Below are 18,675 nucleotides of genomic sequence, written 5' to 3' on the forward strand. Positions count from 1 at the left end.
TCTTTATTGGCTATGGGTATAATAAGGCTGCTGTCTTTGTGAGGGTGTGAGGGTCAATTAGTATATTCCTCCTTTATTAGATAGGATTAGTATTATTAAAATTAAATATTTTAAATGTTACATAAATGTGTAAGTTTCTCATAATTTTACCTCTCAAAGGTAATCACTGCTTATGTTTGGATGTATACTTCTCCAAATGTGTCCTATTCATATGGTAACATGCATCATGAAAGCATTATTTACCCCCACATGAGATTATACTATTTACTATTTTGAGACTTGACTTTTCACATAAAAATATATTCTACAAGTGTGTGTGTGTGTGAGATTGTGTGTATGCGTGTGGTGTATCTCATTTCATTGAATGGCTTTTGTATTTCATTGTAGGTAACTAAACATTTGGGTTTTTTTGTTTTTGTTTTTCTAATTTCTGGCTGTTAACAAACAATGTTATAGTGAACATTCTTGTTATAATGAAAATATCTTTGGGCAACTGTGCAAGTGTTTTAGCAAAATTGATTCTTATGATTAGAATTTCTGAATTGAATAACATAGACATTTTCTGTTTTAATAGAGTTTACTAAATTGTCTTTGAACAAGTTGTGCCAATTTGCAATGATATACTTGAGCAATATATGGCCACGCTTGGGCTCCCACAACTCAGTACACTGGGTGTTATCAATCTTTAAAAGGTGCTGATCTGATCCGTGAAAGTAAATACCATTGTTAACTGAATTTGCATTTGTTTGCTCATTATTAAAATTGAGCATCTTTTTTACATCTGGCTTTGGCCATGTGAAATTCCTTCTCTGAGAACTGTCTGTGTGTTTTACTCATTTTTTTCAACTCTTCTTCCTTACTTTGTAAAAGATCTCTGAATACCAGAGAAAGTAGCAGTTTGGCTATCAGTTCTGTACCTTCCAAATTTCAGTTGCCAATGTGATCTTTCTGGTGCCCAGATTTAATCATTTCCATTTGCTGCTGCATATCTGTCAATTTGTTTGAGGATATAACCCAAACATTTCTATGTGATAAACAGTACAACAGTCTATTCTTTTATCCTGATTTTGTATTACTTTCATTCATTACCTTCCCTCCAGTCCTAACAAAACTCCTGTGTTCCCCAAACAGGCCACACTCTTTCTACTCTGTGTGCTTCTACACCCTTCTCCCTGCCTGGACTGCCCTCCCCCACTTTAGAGGTCAGGTGTCATCTCCTTTGTGACATCTACTTTAAGCCTCTGCTCCATTCAGCATCAGGTGTCCATCCTTCACCAGAATTCCATCACTAGGACTCAGGATATACTAGACCAGTGGTGGGCAAACCGCAGCTCATGAGCTACATGCGGCTCTTTGGCCCTTGAGTGTGGCTCTTCCACAAAATACCACGGCCTGGGTGAGTCTATTTTGAAGAAGTGACATTAGAAGAAGTTTAAGTTTAAAAAAATTTGACTCTCAAAAGAAATTTCAATCGTCGTACTGTTGATATTTGGCTCTGTTGACTAATGAGTTTGCCAACCACTGTACTAGACTATTAAAATTAATCTGTTCATTGACATCTCTTTTCCACTAAATAAGAAGCCCCCTCAGGATACCATCTATTTCTTTATTCCAAAAACTTATCATTGAATCTTTACATAATACACTCTTAATTCATGTTTGCTGAGCAAATGAATCAAACAAAAGTGACACCAGCTAGGATTAATTTTATATCAGTCATCTGGTCAAATAGAGTTCAGTCTTAACTCTGGCCTTTTCCAACTTCTAGAAGCCATCTGAATTCTTCAGGTAAGAGACCCCTTCATCTTTAAAAACAGCAATATAGCATCTTCCCTTCTCTCTGACCACTGCTCTTATCCTTACATTCTCTCTCTCTCTCTCTCTCTCTCTCTCTCTCTCTCTCTTGATTCTAACTCTTCTGCCTTTGCCTTATAAGGTTCTTTGTGATTGCATTGGGCCCACCAAGATAATCCAGGACAATTTCCCCATCTCAGAATAATTAACTTCCTCATATCTACAAAATTGTATCTTTCTATAGATCCCACAATATCTCAAACACGGGAATTTTTAGAACAACTTTGAAACTTGGGATTAATTTCTCTACCTTCACTGTTACTTTCTTGGTGGCAAAATTATGTATTTAATCTGGCAGTCAGACTGACCTAAATCTGGTACTAGGACTTCCTTGGTTTCATCCTTTGTAAAGGAGAAGTGTATTGCTAGGTGGATAAGAGAACAGATGAAGGGGCAAGATTCCTCATTCCAATCTCTGCTCTAACAGCTACTGGTAAGAAATAGCACCAATTTCTCAGTTTCTTCATCTGGAACATAGAGATAATTATAATATTATTGAAACTGGTTTGGCTCAGTGGATAGAGTGTTGGCCTGAAAGGTCCCAGATTGGATTACGGTCAAGGGCATGTACCTTGGTTGTGGGCACATCCTCAGTAGTAGGTGTGCAGGAGGCAGCTGATCAATGTTTCTCTCTCATCATTGTTTCTAACTCTCTATCCCTCTCCCTTCCTTTCTGTAAAAAAAAATATTTAAAAAAAGAAATAATTATAATATTTACTACATACATTTCTTATATTAATAAGAGAACAAATATAAATTATTTAAAACAGTGCCCTACCTGGTTTGGCTCAGAGAATAAAATGTTGGCCTGCAGCCTGAAGGGTCCTAGGTTTGATTTCAGCCAAGGGCACATGACAGGGTTGTGGGTTCAAACCCCAATAGGGGGAGTGCAAGAGGCAGCTGATCAATGATTCTCTCTCATCATTGATACTTCTACTCACTCTCCCTGTCCTTTCCTCTCTGAAATAAAATATATTTTAATTACTTAAAACAGTGGTTGGCATATAATCTTCACTCAAAACTGTTATTATTTCTCACTTGAGAGATTATTATAAGAGTTAAAGAGAGTAGAAAATGCCACACCACAATGTAGGGCACACAGTAAATTCTCAATACACTCTAGATTTCTTTTAAAGATTTTTTTATGGATTTTTAGAGACAGGGGAAGGGAGAGGAAGAGAGAGAAAAAACACTCATTAATGTGAGAGTGGAACATCTCAATCCTTCGGGGGATTGAGCTTGCAACCTGGGTATGTGCCCTGACCAGAAATTGAACCATCAAACTTTTGGTGCATGGAGCAATGTCCAACCATCTGAGCAACACCAGCCAGGGCTACACTCTAGCTTTTTATTAATCATCATCTGTATTAAATACAACAGGTTGAAAAAATCAAATAGAGTGAAGCAGTGTGGAGTTTAGTGAAATGTATTCAATTTTGTGCCAATAATCTGAATTGTTTCAGGCTCTCTTATTTTTAAAATCAGTATGGTCACAGCATTAAAAGATATGAAAGATCAATAATGTTGTGACAGATGGATTTTACTAGTTTCTATGAGATAACTGCGGGCCTTTAAATATTAGTGTTTTCAAATATATTATCTCATGAGGCCTGGTTGTGACAATGTCAACTCCATGCAATATCTAGCAATCTAATGGCTATTTTGGTTATTCAGGTTTTTCTAGATTATTATCTTTATCCTTGTCATATAATAGCCTTTTTGCCTTTATATCATAGGATAATCAGGTGTTCCTCATTTGCTTCCAAAGCAAATTGAGTCATTCCACTCAAATGTTTACAGTAAGTAGAATAGAAACTTGTAGAATCATCTTCCTCTCTCACAAATGAAGCAACAGCAAAGTGGTAGAACTTCTCAACTGTTTCAAGTTCCTCAAATAAGTTTTACTTTTGCAAAACGGACTTCTAACTTCCCACATTCCGTGAGCTGTGTTATAGTCAACATGACTTGCAGCCACGTTTGTTGTAATTTTTTAAATATGTGGAAAAAAAGAAAGATATCGACCATGTATTACCTTAACCAAGATGCCAAATTATCTAACTTGTTTCTCCAGGCAAGCAGCCCGACCACAGGGACAGCTCCCAGGAGCCAGTCAAGATTGTCTGTCTGTCCATCCACTCAGGACATTTGCAGGTAAGTGCTCATCAAATGATTCTACTCAATGTTTTTCAGACCAGTGTTTTGTATTCTTATTTTACATTCTGACTGTGTGGCTCTTGCTTCTGCCTTATGTAGGCCATGGATAATTTATACTGACTTAATTTTTTTTTCCTTTGGTGCATTTTCTTTATTTGATCTTTATTTACCAACTTCTGGTCCATGCTATCATTTTCATTGTTCTCTCTCTGTTTTCCCATGGCTTTCTGTCCATTCCCATTTCCCATTCTTTGCCTGCTGCTTTGTCTAGATCTGCCATCTTGCATGACATGCCAAAAGATGCTTTTGAGCAATGCACCCCTGTCATGGTGCTAAGCCCTGTTAGGAAGAAGTCTGGTAAGAAATCAGTAAAACAAAGGCCTAGCAGGAGGAGAATGGTCTCTGAGAGATAAGAGTGTGCAGATGAACAAATAAAAGGGAGAAGAAATTATTTCCAATTCCAGATCTCAAGCCCCAGGTGGACTGAGCTTTGTGATTCCTCAGATTCTTCTCCCAGAGATGAGAGTTCTTGGGTGCAGGCAAAAAGAAGAGCCCAAGTGAAATTCCAACTGTTGCAAAGAAAAAGAAATAATAATAAATCATGTGGAAGTTTGGATGGGTCTTCTGCTCCTAATGGAATTAATCTGGTAAATTTGGGATCCAAAGATAACAAGCAACAAGAACTGAGTGAATGTGAGAGTTGCTCTTTAAACCTCTGCAGAAGAAAAAGCCGCTGGGACCAAGAGTGCAGTCTTTCCCTGCCTAGAGGACCCTATGAGATTAAGAGATCCTCAAGGCACCATGAAGAAAACAAAGGCAGATACCACCACAGGGATCTACAGTTCTTGCATAGTCTTAGGCAAAATGAGGCAATCAAGAAAAGATTTTCAGAAACAGATTCCAGCACTGAAATATTGGCAGTAACAGAAGGTGGCAAGTCTGAGTGATGCAGGGTTCCAGGTGAATGACTCCTGCCAGCTACCGTGATGTGTCTGGTAATTTAAAATTATGCAGGTCAGTCACTATAGAGTAAGACTTGATGCCATGCAAATGCATTTCTTTCTGCTGTGAGCTATGTGTGTGTTTGACACCTAGCCTTAATGCATAACATTTATTCATGCTGTTGTCTGGTGGATATAAGATGGTAAAATGAGAAAGGGTGCATCTAAGAAGAACAATAGAATTAGATTTCTCCTTTTTCCTCTTTGTTAATTAAATAATGGTTCAGCCTAGTAAAGGGACTGACAAACCAGTTAGTCTTGAACCCATTCTAGTTAAGACAAGGCTAATAGAGGGAATATGAGTGAGAGCATAGGAAGCTTTCGATTCTTCAGTGTAAATAGGAATGGACAGCAAGCCATGGAGGGGCATGGGTGATAGTGACAAGAACTGAGAGATGGAGAGAGGCATGCAAAACATGCTAAGGGATTTAAAGAGAAATGACTAACTATTAGCACCACAACAGAAAAAAATATTCAAGGAAAGGGGTTTTTAAAGTCAGAATTTTGTACCAGAAAAATCTCCTCCACAGTTGGTGTTAATTTGTTCTCTAAATGTTTGATTCAGCGGGGTAATTTAAGACTGAAAGGACACAGAAAGGACACAGGTCCTGGACATACCAGTGTGAGTTGCTGGAGTTTTCAGGGAAAGAGACCACACTGACTGTACTGAAAGGTCTCAAACACGCAGGCATTTCATAGCTGTAAAGCTGCTTTCTTGCACTTTTTACCCAACTGGACTACATTTTTGTAGCTTACTCACTTAAGCATTCATTGTGCATCAGGTTTTATTCGAGGCTTGAAAATATCATAATGCCTGAGTTTTGCACAGTCTCTGACATCATAACTTACAGCCAGAGGAGGATAACAGACACTAAACTCTTTCAGAGTTATATATAATTATGACTGTGATGAGGAACATGATAACACAACAAGAAGCTTTATGTATTCTGGGAGATCAGAGAAGAACTTCCTTAAGGAAGTGACAAGCTGACCATGGCTCAAAGGCTGACAGGCATTGATCAAGGAAAGAACCCAAGGAGACCATCCAGGGAGAGTGCCACTATGAAGCCAGGATGAGGGAAGAAGTTTAGCAGGCCAGGGAGTTGAAAGCTGGCTGTCCTAGCTAGGGGTTGGGGAGGGCATGGGTGGTAGTGACAAGAACTGAGAAATGGTGATAGGCATGCAAAACATGCTAAAGGATTTAAAGAGAAATGACATCATTTGATTTGTATGTTAATGAGAGTTTCTTGTAATCTTTTGAATATGATTTAAGTGTGGCTTGGCTAAAATGTTGGTGGATAGAATAAAACACTCTTTCCAGTCTAGACTAAGAGCTCCCACTTGCAACCATCTGTTGCCATTTTCCCAAACCTTCTTCCAACATAATTTAATGAAAGACAGTCAGAGAAGCTGGTTGTAGGCTTAATGATAATTGGAGAAAAAAGTAATGTTTGCAATTAAAGTTGTAGTGGATGGTTCTCCTAACTTAAAAACACTTCTCTGAAGGAACATTTTCAAAGACAGGATATTTCACTTGGATTTCTATTAATGAAAGTGAGATCGATGGGCCTATTTTCTTGCTGTGAGTTATCATCAAAATATACCCACTAAGCAAATACTAAGGACAGCATATTGTACTAGATGCTACAAAAGACTTGATTCTTCCTGTAAGTGGCCTATTATCTATTAGGAGAAATTGAACACACACCTAAAAAGATGAAAGTTCAAAGCAGTTCAGGATGAATTTAAGAAGAGGAATACTGCAAGCATTTGAAGAAAGGAAATTGCTGAGAGCTGGAACAATCTGGAAACCCCCTAAGAAGGGGGGTTATTGGGACTGAGAAAAGTAGAATTCAGTTTGGCAGAGATGTATGGATGGCATTCCAGGCACTCAGGGCCGGGGAAATACCATGAGCTCAGACTGGGATGCGGGAATGACTCCATGCACTTAAAAATGTTTGTGACTTTTTGTGACTAGTTTGGAAGGTTTGCATAGATAGATAACAACTAAACTTTACTTAAAAGAGACATTATAAACAAAACATGCATATCCTTCCAAGGAGTTTAATTCTATTCTGGAGTCTTATTTTCAAACTGCCTCTTGGTGCCAAGGAGGCGGCTTGGAAAGTTGAGGACACAGTTAGAGGATTGTACTTCCTTTAGCCCATCTTCAGCCAGAGAAGTTTCATGACAATCTCTCTTACATAATGGGGTTCCACATCGTATTTCTTTAAGGAGAAAAGAAGGTTCTACTACAAAAGATAATACAGCTTTTGCTAAGTAAATAGACTCGGTGAACAGCATACACAGAGTAGTCACAGTGCCCTGAGGGTGTCCTGGGAAGGGAGCCTAGATGTAGGAGAATGAGTTGGGATGAGGTAGAAGTATCCTCCTTTGAGATAACTAGGACTAGGATGATACAGGGTAATGAAAGGGGAATAACATTGGCATATTGGCATCCCACCAGGTGAGCAGGAGCAATCTAAATGCTTGGCATTGGTAAGTGCATAAGACAAAGGCACCAGTGATCACGCCAAATCTTGGAACTTAGGAGACAAGAAATGCTGATGATGATGGCAAAGGCAGAAGAGGTCAGAGGGAAGCTGGTTTGGGAAAGACATGATGAGTTCAATTACAGGCAGGCTATTTGTTATTGCAGTGACATTCCAGGGTCAGCTGTCCAGCAGACCGTATGAGACATGTCACTGAAACACAGGAGAGCAGTCAGGGCTGGATCAGTGTACTTGTTCAAGAATGAGTGAACTATACACAGACCAACACTAAACAATCACATTTTTGCAATTGACATTAATATGATATATTAGCACAGGGAAATAGCACAAAGATATTCAAAATGAAAATATAATTATGGTCATAGAGGACATATAGATTATCAGTGAGGTGACCTTAAAGCCAGGAAAGTGAATGAAATCTGTAAATGAGGTCATATTTAGTCCGGGGAAAACCTCTAGAAGGACACAGCCTGAGCACCAGGGTCCCTGTGAAGGGGAGAAAGATGACCCTGAGGGAAGCAGAAATGGCCTTGAACTTGCAGTCCAGCTTCAGAAATGCATAGGCAGGACCAGTCTCAGCCACAACCGCAAAGCAGAAGCTTCCGAGCCCTTCCTCCTTCTCTGTTCTGAGCACCGAGTCCCCACGTGGACACTATGCTCCTACCCACCCCATCAAAGCCTTATTTAGGGAAAGTTTCTCTTAGCCAGTTATAACTTGCAGGAAATTTAAATCATCACAGTTATGCAATGAGAGAAGCTTTTCCTTTTTTTTTTTTTTTTTTAATATATTTTACTGATATTTTACAGAGAGGAGGAGAGAGGGATAGAGAGCTAGAAACGTCGATGAGAGAGAAACATCGACCAGCTGCCTCCTGCACACTCCCTACCGGGGATGTGCCCGCAACCAATGTACATGACCTTGACCGGAATCGAACCTGGGACCCTTCAGTCCGCAGACAGACGCTCTACCACTGAGCCAAACCAGTTTCGGCAGCTTTTCCTTTTTTAATAGAAAAATTTACATTTAGAAAAAAAACCTGAATTAGCTCATGTTAGCTCATGCTTGAAACTTTTTAACGGCCTCTTAACAGCCCTCAGTGGCAAGTTCAAAATCTTTAATATACTTTACAAGTCCTGCATGATCTGTCAATCAGATCTGCCTCCCGAGCTTCAATACCCATCATTAACAATGTCCTATTCATGCTGGCCTGTCTTCAATTCCCTGAAAGTGGCCAGACCTGTCTCTTTCAGGCCTAGAAAGAGACATTATCCCCTCTGCCCTTCACCAGACTAACTCCTAGTCATCTTTTCCTGATTTAAGTGTCATTTCTTTAAGGATGCCTTCACGATGCTCTAACCAATATTCAGGTCACCTGGGAGTCAATTTCAGGACATAACTTTAAATTGCTAATGTATAGATATTTTTGTAATCGACTATATCAGATTTGTTCACAGCAATATTCACAGTGCCTGAAAGATAGCACATATTGAACAATTGTTTTTTTTAATTTCTTTATTGATTAAGGTATCACATATTTGTCCTCATCCCCCCATTCCTATCCCAAACTCCTCCCCCCTTGCATGCCCCCACCTCCTGTAGTTCGTGACCTTGGCTCATGTGCAAGCACACAAGTCCTTTGGTTGATCTCTCCTCCTTATCCCCACCCTCCCCTACCTTCCCTCTGAGGTCCGACAGTCTGATCAATGCTTCCCTGTCACCGGATCTGTTCTTGTTCATCAGTCTATGTTGTTCATCATTTCCCCTAGATGAGTGAGATCATGTGGTACTAGAAATACACTTATAAGAACCGAAAATGAGACAAGCAATAATGGTTATGCTGAGAGGCAAATGACTCAGTCTGTAGTGAGTTTCTTTCTGGGCCAACAGTTCTTTTGAGTCCCAATTTCAATGTCAAACAGTTCTTTTGAATAAGTTTAGGGCTAATGAATTTTTCTAAGGGAGTCATTCTTACTGTGTGAAATCATAGCAGTAAGGGGTGGATTACCTCACCTTCTATGGAGCCAACATGTAAAGAATACTCTACATCTGCATTTCTCAAACCTTAGTGGATATCAGTTCCCTACAGGGCTTGTCAAGGTACAGATTGTTGGACGTATCCACAGAGTTTCTCATTCACTTACTTTGGAGTTGAGCCCATGCATTTGCATTTCTAAAATGTTCCCAGGTGATTCAGATGTTGTTGACTTATAGACCGCTTCTTTAGAACCTCTGTTCTAGGCTACAAATTCTCTCTAGGCTTTAAGTGAGAAGAGAAAATAGTAAAAGTAATTGAAAAGATGAGTATGAGAAGCATACTTATAGTTTTCTATCATATTCTATTGAATTCTGATACAAAGCATAATTCAATTAGCTTTCTGTATTTCACCCTGTCATACCAGGATTGTTTGGGTCATCTCACTAAAGCCATAGACTGACAAAGTCTCAACTTTACAAGGAACTCAAATGCAATGGTTTGGATATTGTTTCCCTTCAAACCCACTTCCTCATCTCAACTACCCCCATTTCTATCAGTGATGACACCAATTCCCTGAATTTTCAGTTTTAACTATTTTTTTCTGCATTTAATATATCCGGTCTCTAAGTCCTTTCATTTCTCCCTCCAAATATTGCTGTTAATCTGTGTGCCTTCTTTCTCATTGTCAGTGTTCCATTTTGGTCATGTTCTCCACAGCCACCCCTCAGCCTGCTACATGCCTTGATCAGGACTCTTCCATTAGATTAAAATGGTCTAAAACCAATTTGAATGTGCTTAAGTGACAAAGGAAAGTATTAGCCACAGAAATAGAAAATCCAGGTATTCCAGTGGCTTTAGGAACTCTAGAAAGTCAAACAATGTTATTCTCTCTCTTCTTCTTCTTCTTCTTCTTCTTCTTCTTCTTCTTCTTCTTCTTCTTCTTCTTCTTCTTCTTCTTCTCTCTCTCTCTCTCCTTCTTTTTTTCTCTCCTCATCTCTCTCTTTTCCTAATTTTCCCCAACAGAGAGAAGAGGCCATGTGAATAGGAATAGCTTCAGGCTTACATTTTACCCATCAGTGACCTAACAGAAAAGAGGAATGTTCTCTTCCAGCAATTGCTCATAAAATCTCAGGCTGCCTTAGGTCTCATTCTTGGGCTAATCACAGTCACCAGAGACAAGAGGCATTATGCTTGTAGCAAATTCTTAGATCTTAGATAGGGAAGTTGGATTTAAAATGTGGCTGTTGGAAACCCCTCTAGAACCTTATGAATTGGGGATAGAACATTTCAACAACAAACAGAGCAGCACTGGGACCAGAAGACATGGAAGAAGAATTATGAGCAAAAAAATAAATAGTAGTATTCAATCCCCATCAAACTCATGTCTCCCCCCAAAAATATGTCTCTGTCCTTTTGTTCAAATGCCCATATTTAGGCATGTTATCCTCATTTTTTTTCTTTTTCGTGTAGCTTTTCCAAATTTTTTATTGGAATTCCCATAACCTTTGTAGTAAATATCACATATTTAGTATTCGGTTTTTCTCTAATAGTTTCATATGTGGTGGCTCTCTTTCCCCTATAGAATAAGCTCCTTGAAGATAGGTAGGGATCATGTCTTACACCTATTTTGTACATTTCACTGTGCTCAAAATAATTCTGGACTTTAGAAATTACTCCAGTAGAATTTTGGGGATGGCTTTGTAATCAGTGAATGCTAAGCCTTGCAGAATCCATGGACATGATAATGGGAATGGAGTGATTCAGGGAAAAACAATTAAGTAGTAATAAATTACATCATTGGTTTCTTTAAAAAATAAAAATAAAAAAAAAAGAACCTCAAAGTAAATAATAACTCCTAGTAATGTTCTAGTCCTAGTTTGGGTTTGATGGTGAGTTTATATTTTCTTCCTATAGCCTTCATTAGGCATATTCTCATTAAGGAAAAAAAATGTTTTGAGAAAAAATTGGACATAAAAATGGTAAAATATAGTCTGTATTTTGACTTCTTTAATTCTATCAAGGTACAGGAACTATAAAGTGGGTGTGAGAATATGTATAAAACTCTGGATGTTCATAGCAGGAGATCCTTTTCAAGAGCAATTGGATCAGGCTCTGTGATAAAACACTAGCATCTGTTAGATTGATGTAGATAACTTTTGAATAATAGATGTGAGCTTAAAATAAACCTTTTGTATCTCTGTCATCATATCTGTGTACTCATTCATTTCACACATGGAGCAACTATTTCTTAGGAATTTACTCTATATTTAGGCAATGTTCTAGAGAAGCTGGACACATAATGAAAAGTACAGTAATGACCCCTGACCTCATGAACTTATATCCCAGTTGATAAGACAAATATTTAAATAAGAAAATGTAAAAAAAAAAAAAAAAAAAAAAAAAAAAAGTCATGAATGAAGCTAAAGGAACGCATTGCATGCATCTAGTAGCACCAAGCAGGTTTCCTTGAGGAACTAACAATTAAAGAGAAACGCAAAGGAGAAGTAAAAGTAAGCCAAGCAAAGACAAGAGATCATCTATTCCAGGAAAAGGATGTGGCAGATGTGAACACCCGAAGACGGTATAAAAGGATCTCAGTGTGGCCTGGCAGAGAAGAGAGGGAGGGGAATGCTAGACCATTATAGAAGTCTTTATCAACCAGTAGGAGTCTGGACTATGTGCTAAAACTAAGGAGAAATTTCTGTAGACTTTTAAGCAAAAGAATGACCCTGTTTGTGTTTTGGAAGATCACTCAAGCTGCTTTTGGGAAGTTGATTGGAGGGTGCAAGACTGAAGTCAATAGAGACCAATTAGAAAGCCATTGTGGTATTCTAGAGACAGGTGATGGTGACTGAATAAAATTAAATAGGTGTATTTTTAAAGTATTTTGAAAGGAAATCAAATAGGACTTGATGATAAAATACATATTTATATGATCTCAAGTTTCTGACTTAGAAAACTATGTAGTTTATAGTGCTATTCACTATTGAGAGAATGAACACACTGCTTGAGAGAGATTTAAAAGGAGCAGATGGAGCTCAGTTTTAGACTGATAGTTTGTGATGCAAAGCATATATCCAGAGAGAGATATTCAGGAAACAAGCATATATAAAGGTCTAGAGTTCAGAAGATGTATCTCAACTTTAGATGAAGATTATAAAACTGTGAGCATATAGGTGGTGATTGGCAAAATCTCCCATGGAAAATTTGCAAACTGAGATGATGATGGCATGAAAAACCCTGTGGAAAAGCAACAGAGAGGGGAGCAGAATGGATAAAAATGGATAAAAATCGCATGAAAAACCCAGAAGTATGTAAAGGAAAGATAAAAAGTGATAAATGGAGGGAAGGATGAATTTGGGGGGCTTTTTTTGTTTGTCTTTTAATGTAGATGACCCTTGAGCTGAAAGAGGAGAGAGAGAGAGAGAGAGAGAGAGAGAGAGAGAGAGAGAGAGAGAGAGAGAGAGCTCATTGAACATACAGAAAACAGATGGTTTTCATTTTTTTATTAAGGTCCCACAGAGAAGTTAGGAAAGGATGGGACTCAAAGTAGAAGGATCATCATGGCATGTCTTTTTTTTTTAAATAAAGATAGATCAGGATATGATAAATGTGGACAAATATGAATCTACAGTTGTTAGAATTTCTTTTTGAAAGAAAAAAAGGGTGGTCACAGGGTCAAACATCCAGTAAAATTTGAATTTCAGATAAATAACAGATAAATTTTTATTAGGACATACTAAAAAATATATTTGTTATTTATCTGAAATTCAAATATAACTGGGCCTCCTATATATTTTTGCTAAGTCGGGCAATGCTAAACATAATCATATAGAAAAGCATTCTTGAAAGTTCTGTTGAGGTTTGTAACTATGAATTTATGTGTCCACAGACTGCAGGAAGTATAATTTACCTCTGCAGTACATCATCTAAATGCAGATACAACCATAAAAGGCAATTGAACATAGATCTAAGTTCATATATATATATATATATATATATATATATATATATGATCTTGAAACTTAAAACTAAGAAAAATATGCTCAACAAATAAGAGTTTTGAAGTAAAATAACTTTTCAATAAGTAGTTTTATTGCCAATATTTAGAGAAAAATAATACTTCTCTTTACCTTAATATTTAAAGCAATTATCATAGTCACTGGGAAGATTGGGTTCCTAGATGCACAGATCACCTTGGTCACTTTCCCATCTGCTCTTTGAAGACCTTTGAGATACCCACACAAATTATCATCTATCTCTTTCTTGGACATATTATTCCTGGGGCATTCTCATTCTCTCTATAGCTCTAATTATGAGAACATTCCTCCTAATATTTAACCATCCTGTATTATTGCATTTTTTTACCTGATAGTCCTAGATTGATATCCACTGAGTAAATATTTTTTTTTTTACTTTTGTAACACATTCTGTTACTTATTTTTATTACTTTTTCTTTACAACAAAAATGAGATTGATGTTCTATTTTCAAAGTCCATTCCATTTGTAAAATGTAAGCTGTTCATTCTTCAATATTCAGGGGAGCAAGGGACCTTGAGAAAAGCATTCATTTCTCAGATTTATTCTTTTCCTTATGCCTCTGCCTTTCTTTTGTTGAGTCTTGTAGGAATTAATAACACCCTTCTCCTGCTCATTTCAATAACAGCTGAGTTGGTAGGAAGTGTAGGTATGAACACTGTTGATAACTTGCCGGAGATGAGTTACTCCAGATGACTCAACATAGACTTACCAGGTCTCACTTCCAGCTCTGGCTTCCTCTCCACATGAAGTATTCAAATTTGAAGAAGGTAAAAAAATGTTCTTCTCTTCATTTCGATGATAAAAAACAGAGAGAGAAAAATGGATGATCATTATAAATGTGTGTAATACTATTGTAGTATGATACAAAGTTTTAGAACTATTTTCTTTGTTGAAATGAATAAGTTTATTTATTGCTGTCCTCGGTAAAAATTCAGATAGCTACTATGCTACTTATTTTACAGATTAAAGTTTCTCCAACAAATAAAAGAAAAACATTTGTAACAACACATTTTAATGTTATAAACGTTTAGTGTGATTTCACACAATCTGTTAACATTTATCTCAGTAATTTGTATTTTGACACTGATATATGTATACACACACACACACACTATGAAACTTATGAGAGAAATAAAAAGATTATAGATATGGCATTATTTTATATATTTTTTATATATCTTTCAAAGACATGCCTTGTCCTTGGCAGTTTTTTCGCCTCCCCCCCCCCCCATAATTGTTCTCAATTTTGGGAGATAATCTTCTCAGGAACGGAATGACAGTATCATCAATAATACTGATTGTCTTGACTGGTAAATTATCTTACATGACCAAAAACAAGTGGATTTGATTAATTACCTTTTAATTTGGAAAAACAGGTCATTCTGATTTTTGGAAATAGCATGTATTTATAAGCCAATTATTTAGCAAGTTGTCTTTTAGAAAGGAAAAAAAAAGAAAAAAAAAGAAATTTTTCTGTTTATACAATTATATTAAAGTAGATTTGAGGATCAGGGATTTTCCAACCTGATTTCAGGCAAAAATAAATAGAAGCATGAGGTTCCTTAGATATATAAATAGGTTAGTTTTTAGATATCATTAAACTGTTTTTACTGCCCTATATTTATCTTTTCTTTGTTATTTTCTGTTTATTATGCCCAATTATACCAAAGTGCAAAATACTAAATAAGAAGGAATATCAATCAGATAGAGTTTGTCTACTTCTTTATTTAAGAATGATATGCTTTGAACTTAAAAAAACAAAAAACAAATATTTGTTCAGGATTACAATTAGTTTGAACTATGTGCTTCCTTTAATAAACTTATTTATATTTGACAATACAGAATTTCCCCTCTGTCTCAAAAAGAAAATAGAAACACTCCCTCTTCTCTCACACAAATTCATCTTTAAACTATTATGTGTATGCTAAATGTATGTATCCTATATATCTATGCAAACAGAAAATGGATAGTGTGCATTTTAAAATCATAAATATTGAGGGCAGTGCTTTCTGCTCCCAATTATGATTGATATATGACAATTTATTTATAGCTTGAACATTTCCTCCATTTGTGATTACCATTTAGGTCCTCATCTTCCTTATAGCTGTGCACAGTGGGTATACTATACAGTCATTTCAAATCTTCTGCAATGGTCCTCAGAGGAAGGTAAATTTAAATATTAATGTCTGGTTTGGTTCAAAAATGCAAATGCCCCTGGGACAGCCTGGGGGTGTTGGTGTTTGTTTATCACACTCTGACAGTCTTACCCTCAGCTCCCTGCTCTTCTTCCCACCTTTGTCATGCAAGGACCCCAGGAGTCTATTAGCTCCCCTTCACTCACTCCCAGGTTCATGCAGAACTGAAGAGGCCATAACCCAGGAGTCCCTGTGTTTGGGAAACTTCTGGGAGGTGGATTTTACTTTAGACATTATGCTGGCCATTTCCTTCTTTCCTTCATGGTTATCTGACAAGTAATCCAAACCTCTCTGTTTTCTGCCTCACTTGATGGGCTTGGTTTTATGTGGGCCCTTCTGAGCCTCCCCTTAACTAACTCTGACATCTTTATTTCACACTCTTTGATCTGAGCTAGCTCACAACTCTTTGATCTAAGGTGCTCACAACCAAATGAAAATGTTTTGCCACTCTGCAAGATAATAACAATGAAAAGTAAAAATGAAAGAGGAATAAAGACAGAAAAAAAAATAGCTAGAATGAAATGGAAGTCATATACACTGTCAAAATGCTTATGCATCAGAGGAGTCCTGGTTGCAATCAGCAATCCAAAGCCTCGGATTTCTACCAGATAGACTAGCAAGGTTCAGAGCTCACCGCACCCAGGGGCTCTCAATCTGGGCTGCATGGTAGGCTCACCTGAAAAGTTAAAAAAAAAAAAAAACAAAACAAAAACAAAAAACACACAGTTGCTGTCAGGTCCCTTTCATATCCCCCGGAAGTGATGTCTCACCATGGGTCCAGAGATGATTTTAATGAGCACGCAGGGCTGAGAGTCACTGATTTTAGCCCAATCTCAAGCGAAGCAAATAAAGCCAGTATGATAAATATTGCCAGACCTTTACTTGGGTAGGAGGTCCACTAGGCAGCACTTCTATAATCTGGACATGCTAAAATGGAGCCTGGGGGTGAGCAACCATTTCTGAGGTCATTGGGGACAGGGATTTTCAAACTTGACAACTCTATTGGTGGATAAAAGATACAGTTGCTTTTGGGTTAAACCTCAAATGTCTTACCTGTGGGCAAGTTTTTGACACTACCGTTTAAAAACACATGCCAAAAACTAAATCCATGGCTCTCAAAGTACAGTCCCTGCACCAGTAGCATCACAATGACCTGGGAACTTGTTAAACATGCATTATTGGGCCCCAACCTAGACCTGTGGAATCAGAAACTCTCCGAGTGGGGCTCAGCCATTTGGTAGTAAGTGGCCCTCTATGTGAGTGGGATGCATGCTAAAGTTTGAGAATCACCGAAGTAGAGACTACAGATAAGAAAACAGGCAGGGTAAGAGAATGTAATGTGTTCATGCTGCAGGAGGCTAAAAAGAGGTGCTTTAGAGCAGTGTTTCCCAACCTTCTCTCATGATGAGAATCACCTGGTGGAGTTGTTAAAACACAGATTCCTGAATCCCAACTAAGAAGTGCTAAACTAGGATTTTCGGGAACATATAGGTAAAATTGTATACTTAACTAGTGCTCTAAGACAGATGTTATATACAGAGCACTAAGTTAGCCCAATCTCAAGCGAAGCAAATAAAGCCAGTATGATAACTGTCTTAACTAGTGCTCTAAGACAGATGTTATATACAGAGCACTAAGTTAGGTATGCAATTTTACCTATATGTTCTCAAAAATCCTAGTTTAGCACTTCTTAGTTGGGATTCAGGAATCTGTGTTTTAACAACTCCACCAGGTGATTCTCATCATGAGAGAAGGTTGGGAAACACTGCTTTAGAGTACCAGGGAAAGGGCCTGATGTAAGCCTGTGCATGAGGGACAGCCAAACATCAAGCAAATAAATGGCATGATATTTGTTGGTATTTGATGGTTTTCTATTTCCTTTTTAAAAATGACTTGATATACTAGTACTACATGTTTAGAAACATAGACAGACATGTTTCCACAGTTGGCCCTCCATATCCATGGGTTCCACATCTGAGGATTCAGTCCATCATGGATCAAAAGTATTAGGGGGGAAAGTTATGTTGTTGCTGGCAAGTGCTATGTAGTTAGGCCTATCATGGTTGTGTCTGTACTGAACATGTACCAATTTTTTTTCTTGTCATTATTCCCTAAACACAGCATAACAACTATGTACATCACATTTATATTGTATTAGTATTATAAGTAATGTAGATATAGTTTAAAATATATGAGAGGATTGTGTAGGTTACACTCAAATCTATACCATTTTATATAAGGGACTTGAACACCCATAGATTTTGGTATCTGTCGGGGATTCTGGAACCAACCTCCCAGAGATACCAAGGGATGACTATAAATACACATATATACACACAGACATATATATGTACAAACAGAGTAGGCTTATAGTTTTGAGTACATGAAACAGTTTATTCTTGTATTATTTTTTATTAATTATTGTATTATTTCCCATATAAACAACTGTAAACCTCCTTTACTTTACTCTGTAAATGGAGAAAATAGGCCAAATATGAGATAGATTGACTCCATAAAAGAAGCCATAGGCAAGAGTTGTCTATAGGAGCTGAACAGGGCTGTTGAGAGCAGGATATTAAGGACATCACTGGGTCATAGTGTTGTTAGGAATTGGAGCCAACTCAACAATGTGTAATACACACATATATGTGCATGTGTATGTATGACATATACATTTATATCTACATACCCCACCATACTTGAGGTTTGCACATTAGCACTTGCATTTTTCACTTTTGTAGTTTCTGTATGAAAATAAAAAAGTCTACCTTTCATTAAACTCTATATTGAAGTTGCACATTTTAAATTTTTTTAGTGTTTCTATTTTCAAACATGACAGCTGCTTTCGAAACATAATAGAAAGGCAAAGATATCAGGGAAGAGCTATATGTAATGATTGCACCTGGCATATATGATTATTTAAGTACATTCATATTGGATG

At 37.3% G+C, this 18,675-nt stretch overlaps 1 protein-coding gene across 1 annotated transcript in view; it reads left to right on the forward strand.

Moving 5' to 3' along the window:
• MARCHF1 (membrane associated ring-CH-type finger 1) overlaps positions 1-18,675 on the forward strand; it is a 338,533-nt gene that overhangs the window by 258,829 nt on the left and 61,029 nt on the right. Inside the window, 5 exon segments of the mRNA XM_084884380.1 lie at positions 3,926-4,005; positions 4,280-4,418; positions 4,422-4,945; positions 4,947-4,976; positions 4,978-5,022. Coding sequence (XP_084740506.1) covers positions 3,926-4,005; positions 4,280-4,418; positions 4,422-4,945; positions 4,947-4,976; positions 4,978-5,022 — 818 coding nt within the window.

Source organism: Pipistrellus hanaki (assembly GCF_964339955.1).
Source record: "Pipistrellus hanaki genome assembly, chromosome: 5".
NCBI classification, from domain to species: domain Eukaryota; kingdom Metazoa; phylum Chordata; class Mammalia; order Chiroptera; family Vespertilionidae; genus Pipistrellus; species Pipistrellus hanaki.